An 11,827-nucleotide genomic window follows, 5' to 3' on the forward strand; every position below is an offset into this window, starting at 1 on the left:
TTGCTTGAAAACAAACTTTGTGAAATTTTTATAAAATTTCATCAAATTGTAGAGGTTGATTGTGAACTTTGAGCTTTTGCTCATTTTAGAATTGAATTCAAATTTTATGCATTATACAAATAATATACTTTTATTGTGAAGATGATTTTTCTAAAATTATTAGATTTAAAGTAGGTTTCACCAAGCAACAAAACTACCTCAAAAATGCCAGCTAAATACTGTGAGCACTTCCTTGGTGATTTTCTAGTCTCCATTTTGTTTTAAATTCTTGGATACAGTTACCGATGAGACACCAAAAATAATCACAATTTCTACACGCACCGCTTTTACTTTTTCTATCTCTCTCTTTATCCACCTTTTCACAGTTTCCACATGTACTAGTTTTTTTACCGCATGGTCTATCTTTCGATGCTTATGCAGAGCTGATATTGTTAAAAATATCCTTTCACATTGATCTATTAAACATCATATATAGTTACAGTTTGAATTTGGGCATCTCGCGTACAATCTCCCAGATTCTCTGTTCTTTAGTTGCTTGCAAATTCAATACATCTCTTTGTTAATGTCTGATAACTTATCTTTTCAATGCTGATAGCTTTGACGGGCTCGTATAGTCCCAATATTTCCCTCCTTAAAGCAGTTTGAGTACATGCAAATATACTTTTGACAATTTTTACATTTCCAGCTTTTCTTATCGGTAAATGGAATGGTTGTGCCACAGGAACAGGATTTTTCTATTGTTAAACCTGATGGTTTTCTATGATCAGTGTGGCACTGAGCTGTACTTTTGCTTCCTTTTAGATGCGTAAATATACGGTGGCCATAAACTGTGTTATCTGACTTCGCAGTGAGGTCACACTTAAGAAACATACAGATATAAAAAGCACAATTTTTGCATCTATATATATACTGAAATGTTTTCTTTGTGACAGTTTTCCATTGGCATTTTTTAGATGTGAGTGTTTTAGCAGCGTAACTACCGTCGGTCAATTGAGTGATGATGGTAACTGTAGAGTTTTCTTCAAGATCTGCTACTGGTAGAAATGATGAATTGTAACCATTTATGGCGGCCTAAAAAATTCAACATTTTTATGGAAGGTTTTGCTACTGTACTGTTTTATTGTATTTGCGTCACTCCTTACTGAAAGTAAATTCAATACTTTGTAACCCAAAATAATTGAGTGTGTTTAATTTAGTTAAGTATTAAATCTGCTGTGGGAATATTATTTGTTCTTGGTACTTTATTTTCTCAGTAATGGCAATTGAAAATTATACCAAACTTACATACTTTGAGCCTTCACATCAATCTAAATATATTAGTAACAAGCTGTAGCAATAAGGTAATTATTTCATGAATAAATTAGTACAATAGCCGTTTTCAATTATGGTCGTTTTAAAGTAAAATATTGTTTAAAGTTTAAATTTTTAGAAGTGTGTTACATATTTATTTCCCTTATGTTGTTTTCATTAACAAACTAGTTTATCGTTCTGTTAGCTATTGTTAGCTGGTCAAAGAATATCTCTGTAGTGATCACTCGAAGAATTCACAAAAATACATTATTTTCATAAGTCAATACCAATTGCTGATTAGTTATAATTATGTAAGCATTAATTATGGCTATATACCAATTCTCACTCTCCAACAATTTACCCATGAACTAGTTTGCAGAATTCTCCTGTTGACAATATCTCCCTCGGTGTTAATTTCAGTGAACTTGATGAGGTTTGCTAGTTTATCTACCAATGACTTCATATGACGAGGTTGATAGCTGATAATAGTTCCAGCTAGTTTAAAGAGCTGAAACGAAAGCTATTTATTACATACTTTTTGAGGAAATACACATTACTGCACAGCACGGGGCTTAGTACAAAAAACTTTTCATGAGTGTTACAAAAAATAACTTGCATTCTGTGAACTCTTAAAACATTTTTCAGATCAAAGCAATCAAACCTTTACATTGATTAACACCAATTGTTTTAATGATGTTCAAATGGGGCCAGTGAACTTGATAAATTTTTATTATGTAACTAAACCAATTTTTCAATTGATAGGTATCAATTGATTTTATCACATACCAAGTCAATTATGATGTACTAATTGAAAAAATATATTCAGACAAACCACAAAGTCAGCAAGTGGTTATCTTGTTAAGTAAAAAAATTTCTTAAACATTTTAAAGCAGTTTATTTACACTGAAAGTAGTTTGTGAATGCTATCGACAATTTTATTTATTGTAATGTGGGATAAAAAGTCAATATTCGAGGCTTTTTTGTCATTGGCTGGTAAAGCAGGGACTGGCTTATATGGAAAGCCGGAGCTGTTTAAATACTCACATTTTACCGAAAAGCTGGAAGACTGTCTTACAGGTATCTCTATATTATCATGGGTGAACCGAATCGGCGACCGAATAAGCCACAATTATAAGGGCCAGTTAGCTGAGCTACTGAGTTGTCATGCCTTTGCATATAAGAAATATGTGTGTCGGTTTGGGCACAAAAAACCATCGTACAGCAGCAATACCTTTTGTTTTGCATGTATGCAGATTGCAGTAAGCGCTGTCATAAGATCGATGACATCATTATGCATGGTGCCATCATTATGCTTAGGCATGCATCGCCCTGGTTGGGAAGGATGATGTCAAAAAGGAGTTTGCAGCCATCATTGCAGTTTGATTCTGCGTAACAAGATTTTTGCTGCTTTGTGTACAGTTACCTTGGTAATAGCATATTTCTTTGTGACATGTATATTTTAACAAATTATATTCAACCCTTTGAACTTGAACGGCTGGCATTCTGGCTTGCTCAGGGTGGGTCAAAAACCTTAGTGATCGGAAATAACGGCATTCATGTGGCTCTGTTTACAATTATTGTTTCTAAGTAGCAGCGTAAACCAATCAAATTAATTTTTAAATTAAATTTTAATTCTGCTTTTAATAATTTTCAAGTGTACTTATCTACTTTCTTTAACATAATAACAATTTTTATTGGAAATTATTATTTCTTGCAGAAGTTTTTATTGCGAAAAACCCAAATAAAATCGAAATGAAGATTTTTATGGTATTAACAAGTATTTTACTGCTAATTTCAAGTCATGAAGTAATGATGAATGCGTGCTCAATAGCTATGATGCTAATGTGAATATTTTTCCAATTTTTAAAAAATGTACAAATTGTTATGGTTGTAGCCCGAAAGAGCAGTAAAACACTTTTTTTGGTGAAAAATGGTGTGAGTTGCTAGATTTTTTCACTAATGCTTTACAAGAATTCATTGTATTTTGAGCTCATTTGTATAAATTTAATAAAGGTTTAACATCTTTCGAGTGCTGGAGTTTATGACCAGGGTTTACAGACACACATTGAGAAAGACAGTCAAGTTTTAAAGGGTAAACCATTGTAAAACTATTCTAAATAGTTTTGGTGAGTATATGTTTTAGTAGTTTTTTCTCAAGAGAAGTTCATTCTTCCGTTAATTGTTTTAGGCCGCTGTAAGTGTTTTGATTATTTCAAGGATTTTGCAAAGATATAATCTTTCTTAAAAGTATAAAAAGTAAATGCACATTATTTTTAAAGTAAATTTTCAGATGTCGGTCACGAAACATATCCATGTTTTTAATGTTGTGCAAACGTCAAGCAACTAGCAAAGGTTGTGGTTGCTTTAATATGTTCAAAAAGAATTGTCAATGAAAATATTTTGTTTTCCAAGAAAACACTATTTATTTTGTAATACTTACAGATAAAAATTTAGAGTTGACATCAAACTCTACTTAGAATACTGACGAATCAACTCAAACAAACAGTTAAAAGGATATTTGGTACAAATATATTAAGCTGAGTTAGCTAAAGCATTATTTTCTAACTACACTAGCAATATTTCTGATCATGCTAAGGATTTCTTTAGTTTTGAACCGACCAGCCTGTAGCTGAGTGTTTAAAAGCTCTGGTTCTCATGAACCGAACAGAGTTGTAAAACCAAACAGTATTATGGACCTATTGAAAGGCACTCAGCATGTGCACATGGAATATGCATAATAATGGCCAAAATGTAGAAACCCATTTAGAGTATTACTCTACACAATCTACATATAAAAAAATCATTTTAACTGTTACTTACAAACTTTTACTTTTTGGTATAAAATGATTACTCTACCTTTTAGGTATATCAGTCTAAAAATTAATTTTTAAATAGTAATGAATTAATTATAAAGAACAATATATACTAATACTTTATTTACATAGCACACTGCTTGTAATGGTTTTGGTTTTTGTTCCAAGCAGATGGTGGAGCTGCCGGGAGGACCTAAGGGCTTTTATTGCTACTTCAAAACCAAAAACCCTCAATATAATATATTTATTTATATTTGTTGGTAGAAAAGGCACAATGCAATTATTATGTATTGGTTTAGTTAGTATTGTACCTTCAAGAAGTCAACGCGTGTTACAAAATGAGTTTTTACCACTTTTCATTGCACGGAGTGATGCAGAATATATATGTAGATAGCTACAACCAACTAATTCAGTAAGTTGATGTCACATATAGATTTTTGAACTAAAATATAAACTTTTACTTCTAGTTCCGACATACAAGGCAGTTATATGAACCTTATTGAGTAATTCTGAGCCCTAATTTATTGATTCAAACTTCATGCTTAGACTAGGGAGCTGAGAAAACGTACAAGCAATAAAGTACCTTATAATTAAGAATATTTACCACAATTATTTTTTCCCAACAAACTATTTCGTCTGTAAACAAAACTTTGTACGATTCATTTAAGCATTCTGCTACTTCGTCATTATTAAAGTCTGCACATAGTGCTCCAACTGTTTTGACCTCGTCTTTGTCACTTTCTGTAAAGTTGTTTTTTGTTAAAAACATGCAACTGCATATTTCAGTCATCATGAAAAAAACTGAACATATAATAAGAAGAATATAGGACATATTGGTAAAGTCAATGGGATAGCAAAGCTAATAAGTTCTGAAGAACAATACTCATAGTTAAAGAATTGAATGACCTTGTGCTTATAGCGTAACACAAAAAGTGATGAGAGTTGGAGACTCTAAGAGAATAGTAACGTTTCATAAATGTTATATATGTTGACGATCAATACTATTTTACAATCGGAGATGTTCAGCTCTCTATTTACAGCCATGGTAAAGTTTTCCGGCACTTTTTCCTTCACCAAAATCAAGACAATTATTTGCCTATGCAAATAACTCCACATTGTTGATTGAACAAAAAGGGCATGGCAGGGTTACTAAAAATTAAAATGTAAAATATTATTAATGATAGGATTCATGGAAACATTTATTAATTTCACATTTACATGCCTGTGATTGTAAAAGTCAGTTGGTTTTACGGTTATATGTATTAGAATATTTCAACACAAAGTACACTTTGCTGTTCATCAGAACTGGGAACATTTTTTGCAAACAAATACGGCAACCACTACACATTAAATTGGGTATACTTTGGATAAACCATAGTCGTATGTATAGCATCTGCCAACCATTGATGATTTTAGCATTGCAAAGCCTGCTTCACGATAAAAATGGTGTTCGAGATCATGAGGTAATCTTTTTTTCTAATGCTGATGTAAGTTCAATTATCAACTTATATTGCAGCAAAAGTTTACACTTGCTCAAGTTACTAGCTTTATTTATTAAAATTCTTTGGGTAAAAATAACTAATTGATAGAAAGTACATGTAAATTTAGCAATCAACACTAACTTTTGTGCTAAAACCTTCTTATTACCCACACATTGTCATGCTTTAGGCTAATGCAGCAGTGCTTGTTGGTCAGCTGATCAACAAGATGCACTCAAAGGATTCATCTTTAGATACTAGAACACTTCTATTAGTAATCTTTAGTTTTTACTTTGCTATTTATGGTGATTGGGATCTAATCTGTGCAAATATAATTAATTTCCGACTTGTCAGCTATTTTAATATGATGGAGTCAAACATTAAGAGAAAACTATCATGAATCAAAACCATTGTATTGCAAAGATTAACAGAATTATGTATAACTAAAATTAACTTTATGGTAAGATCTAGATCACAGTTCAAAAAGGTTTTCAAGAATAATCAAATTGATTTTCATGTTTTGTTACAGATAAAACCAGAACTCTCAAATCACAGGTAAGTAATTAATGTACAAAAAACATTTTATTTGAGAGAAACAGATGAGATAATAATTAAACAGATACCTATAGACAGAAGAGTAGTCATAAAGTTCTCTTGACATTGCGAGGGCTTTTTTCATTTACCAAAAACTTGTCAAATTCTTGCTTGTTATGGCGATATATTTTTGAACTTGTTGTTTGTAACCTAAAACGATCAATGGTGTTTTAAAATCTTTGTTAATGGAATTTGCCCAGTAACATGCATCATCCAATTTATTTGCTAACTGTGGAGTATATGTTAGTTTTAAATGCATTGCGTGACATCAAATAACTAGTGTCTGTAACTATTTGTACTAGCAGCAGCCTGCAGCATTAGGGGACTAGTTTTAGGAGATAAAGAAGTCTCTAACTTAAGATATGAGTTAATGCTGCCTAAGATGTTGTATTTATATCACATAATCTGTCAGTATAGTCATGTTTTTATGATAATTTTATGTTTGTCCTTACTCAGTCTTCTAGGTTGCTTAGCAACAGACTTTTAAAAAAAATCATCCTATAGTTTGGCTTGATTATCATTTTTTTATTCAGGAAATGTTTCAACTTGTAAGAACCAAAACTTCCAACAATTCCTTCTCATTAGCAAGTGTCAACCAACTGATATGACCAGACTATATGTTCTAGATCTGCTAGACTATGCCAATTGCTATGTATGGACTATTCTAAAAACAGTTTTCAAGCTTTTTTCGAGCTTTGCTTCAGCTATTAAAACATACAAAACTTTGATCTAGGACTATTCATTAATACCTTATTGTATATTTCAAGTATATTTTACTTTATATTGTTTAGTGTTAAAAATACTAAATAAATTTTATAAATTGGGCGAAAAAAGTTTAGTAATATAAAATACTTTGATTAGCAATAAAATATAAAATAGAACATAAAAGCTTTTCCAGAGTACTTTTAATCAAAATCATTTAAACTTCCTTCAAATCTGCTCACAACTAACTAAACTAGAGCTAGCAGACTAACTGAAGCACAATTAACTTTAGGCAGACATTTTCAGATAGTTTTGAAACAATTGCTACAGTAGGCACTTCTACAACGTGCTTGTAAAAGTCTAGAAGTAAATAGATAAAAATTTTATGTTGTACAAACAGGTAATTACATATAAATGGCCTAATTTATTATGTAATCTTCTCAAGCTCATGCATTTGGTCATGTGAAAAGGAAAGACTAGGCTTACCTTTATATTAGTTGGGCTAATTGTATTAGTTTCCACCGACAGACTTTTACTTTTTCTGATAAATTCAACCGGGTTCATAGAAAATGACTGCAGTAATTTTACAATAAATTAATGGTGAGCGTAAATTTTTATTGTTCATTCAATACAATTGGTTTAGCTTTTGTAACATCCAAGTTTATCACAAAAAGTGAAACTAATATACCTGTAAACACCGTTATGTCTATAATAATAAAAAAAATTAAAGTATGATCACTATAGAAAGTGGTACTCCCTGTTTGTTTTCTGTCTGTACATACAACTGATGGTTAGGATGAAAGATAAATTTTGATGATACTCCAACTCATGACATTTAAATTGGTAGACCGATGACATAACTTTTGCGATAATCGATTGTCATTGAGTATTAATGAAGAATTGTGCAGCTATCTATTGTTTGACCGACACATCTGACGATCTATCAAGACCGACTAAAATGTACTGAAAATTGTATTTTTAATAGAAATAACACAATACACACATAATATTTCAAATGCAGTGACACTAGTAACCCTTCGAATTAAACTTGAAAAAAAACCAACAAAACACTAAGTTAGCAAGAAATTTTTGTAGCAAAAACAAAAGCATCCTATAAATAATCTATGTTATTTGGTGTTTATGTTTTTTGGAAGGTATTTGTTATAGGAGTGTCTACAGTGCTATGAAACAACCTCTCTAATTGTCTTTGAGTATAATTATATATAAAAAACAATACAATAAGTGTATATAAATATAAAATATAAAATTTTATGCTTTGTTTTATAACACTTTATTGATTCAACATTACCTGTACTAAATATACAACTTTAAGACTTCCCTAGTTTCAGCATACATATGATTGTCATTAGTTTTTTGTTGTAGAGCTTGGATCAATTTGTGTGCCATTTTTATATCATAGAAACAGAATACTCTGCAGGATAAATACAAAACCTTCTGTGACTTTTACTCACGCTAGTCTTTTGAAGCTTCCTTTGCATGGAATTGCACGGTGAACTTGCTATTGCCATGACAATAGCGATCGGGTTTCCTGTTTTAAAACATAAGTAGAAATGGAATTTTCTAGCAAATTCTTCCTATTGCTTGCATGTGATTGGCAACAATTTTGTTTTATTTGAGCCAAAATGTTATTAGTTTAACAAATGCTTAGGGTTCGTAATTAAAAGAAAAATTTTGGTTTACTTTTTTAAAGCCATTGGGCAGAGTGATAGATAAGTGTAGAAAAGGGCAAGATTTGATGTATATTAAACATATATTAATAAATATATATACAGTGAAACATGGATAACTCAAACTTCACAGGACCGAGCAAAAGTGTTTGAGTTATTAGAGCATTCAAGTTATCAGAGCACAGTCACAAGTGAATGTATTTATCAGTAGATACATATACAAACTACATGTATATATAACACTAAAGTATAGGTTGTGTGTTGCAAGTTAAAGGGCATCTGATGTATAGTTTTAAAGTATTTATCAGAAAGTATAAATATTTTTATGCACTTGAGATTCGTGTGTTGTTTTAGGTGATGTGACTGCCAGAAACTTTTCAGATTAAAATTGGCAAAACCTAATTGCGGTTAAAATGCTCAGAAGACATTTTTTCTTCTGAGCGTTTTACTCGAGATCAATTTTTCCAATTTTAATCTTAAAACGTCTTGTCAGTCACATCACCTAAAACTGCAAACAAATCTCAGCCCAATAGAAAAATATCTATTCTTTCTGATAATTTTTAAAACTGGACATAAGTAAACATTTATGACCAATGCAAAAAAGCATGCATTATATCTGATCAGTTGTTTCATTTAAAAAACTTATCGAGTTTAGTCTGGGACAAGGGATTTTTTGACAAAAATCAACAGCGTGACTTATTGTAGAAATAGATTTTAAACAGTTATTATAGTCCTTGCACTCTCTCGTATCTATAAAACGTCTGAGGACATCTAAAGCGTTGTTTGCATCAGCCAAGGTAGGTGGATCAGGTTCAACAACCTCAGCCTCATCCTCTCTATCGGACTCATTGAAAATACCACAATATGTCAAGGACTGCACAATCTCTGCATCACTCAAATGCTCAGCAACGGTAATGTCTGCATCAATCACTAAAAGCTCATCTGCAAAACCAAATTTGATTTTAAGCTAAAGTAACATTATTTTTAAAACATTTGTTAGGCACCTTAGACAGTCATAAATTTAGCCCTTTATCGGGTCGAGTTCATAATAATGTAACAGCATTGGCTATTTCAAGATTACTTACTTGCTGTCACATTTTATGTAGAATCTATGGTGTGTAGTAGAAGATTTATATTTCTCACAGTGTCACCTTCTTCGTTATCATTAGCAGCTAAAGTCGCATCTGTTTGATCAAGGTTAGTATGACCAAACCCGTGGTGAAAACAGTTGGCAATTGTTTCTTTTGTGACATGGCTCCATGCTCTATGCACCCAGCGTATAGCTTGCAAAACATTGATAGAAGCATCTGGCTTCTTTCCATGAGTGTCAATGTAATCAACAGTGAATTGCAAAACTTGCTGACGATAGTAAGATTTAAAAGTTCGAATGATTCCTTGGTCCATAGGTTGCAGCACGCTTGTGGTATTGGCTGGTGTAAATAGAAGCCTGGTTGACATAAGCCCATTTATAGTTGGGTGTGCTGGACAGTTGTCAATGATGAGAAGCACTTTCCTGTTTTTTCTGGTCATCCGGCGATCAAAATCTCTTACCCATGTTTGAAAGATGTCACTCACCATCCAAGCCTTCTTATTGTGGTAATACCGACATGGAAGGTTAGTAACACTTTTAAAACAGCGGGGGTTTTTGAACTCTCCTATTACAATAGGAACTTCCTTCTCGGTGCCCGACATATTAGCACAAAGTGCCACAGTCATTCTTTCTTTTGACAACTTCCCTCCACTACACTTCTCCCCTTTAAAATGCAACGTTTTGTCGACCATGAGCTTGTAAAACAACCCGGTTTCGTCCATATTGAATATGTCATCACTAGTGTATGTTTGAAGTAATGGAGTACGCACCTCTTCTTTCCACTTTTCCACTTCTCCAACGTTAACTGCAGCTGACTCTCCAACAACTATCTGACTGCCAATAGAATGCCTTTTCTTCCACCTGTCGATCCAACCGCGAAAAACAGTAGTATTCTTTCCTAAATCCTGTAAAAACTTGTTAGCCTTTTCTAACAAAATTGGCCTCTCGATAGGTACGCCTTCACTACGCACTTGTCTAAACCAAGTCAATGATACACTATCCAAATCATTGTGCGACGTTGAACGATCTCTTAGTCTTGATGAAGTTTGGTCACATAACGATCTTATGCTTTCTTTTTGTTTATTCCATGTTGACACTGTACTTTTTGAAAGATTTGCTCTTTTTGATAATGCTGATAGCTTTTGTCCTGCTTCGATTTTCTCGAGTACTTTAAGTTTGTCAGAAGGTTTCTACGATTTTCTTTGTTTGCGTGATGCCATCGTAAAGCGGATGTCTGTTGTAGCGGACACCAAGCCAAGAAGCCTATTTGTGACCTTTTATCTTCATGTATCCACATATAATCGCTGTTACAATATGTATTTCGCATGCTGTGTCTTTCTTTATTAAATTTTTATCGCTAATACCTTGTAACGTTTATAGCTTGGCCGCAAATAAGCGAACGTCTTAGCGACCCTATTAATCATTTTTATACGATTTCTTTCTTGGTTCACTTATACTGTACGGGGGGAAATTATATGTACACTATACGCGTATAAAAAGCGGTTTGTTGAGAAAGCAGAGTAGTCTCAGCTCCGTGACTAGTGGAAACTCCTTCAAAATAAATTGAATGGAAACCACGTTTGTGAATTCGGCAAAAAACTGTTCGAGTTATATAAAGCCATTTACCATTGCGTGGGAATGAACCAAGCAAATCCATTCGAGTTAACCATGTGTTTTTTATATTCGAGGGCGAGTCATCCATGTTTCCCTGTATATTTAATACACCCAAATATTTAAACATATTCAGGTATATTAGCTTAGGCATTAGGATCTCATGAGATGGCAATTAACTTTGAAAGATTATTTAGAGCCTCATCTCTACAAGTTCTTTAGATTAGATGTGGTTATTTGAGAAGTGAAATTAAGAGGATGATAGCAGATATGTTTGGTATGACAGCCATGCACAGTTGTTTAATGATGGTGATGAAATATATATTTCAGGGGTAGATAGTCTCTTGAAAGTAGTCTTACAAGTAGTAAAAAGTATGATGATAATAGTAGTATTGAGTGAGATGCTGGGTATGGGATGATGATTTGAGAATGTAGCAAGGTCGGGAAACTAGGCTTGTTTTTGCCATAGCGAAAATAGCAATAAGAGGTATAGTTGTAGATAGGGAGAAAGTTGTGAATCATGTAGTCAAGATGGAGGTTAGCATAATTGCAATCATAGGT

The 11,827-nt window shown here is 32.7% G+C and overlaps 1 protein-coding gene across 1 annotated transcript in view; it reads right to left on the reverse strand.

Moving 5' to 3' along the window:
• Positions 1–10,377, reverse strand: part of LOC137397144 (tigger transposable element-derived protein 6-like) — a 35,454-nt gene extending 25,077 nt beyond the window's left edge. The window contains exons 1-2 of the mRNA XM_068083433.1: positions 9,717–10,377; positions 9,325–9,507 (exon numbers count right to left, since the gene is read on the reverse strand). Of these exons, the coding sequence (XP_067939534.1) occupies positions 9,325–9,507; positions 9,717–10,377 (844 nt within the window). The remainder of the gene's footprint in view (positions 1–9,324; positions 9,508–9,716) is intronic.
• Between the last annotated feature and the right edge of the window lie 1,450 nt (positions 10,378–11,827).

Source organism: Watersipora subatra, chromosome 5 (genome assembly GCF_963576615.1).
Source record: "Watersipora subatra chromosome 5, tzWatSuba1.1, whole genome shotgun sequence".
In the NCBI taxonomy this organism is placed as follows: domain Eukaryota; kingdom Metazoa; phylum Bryozoa; class Gymnolaemata; order Cheilostomatida; family Watersiporidae; genus Watersipora; species Watersipora subatra.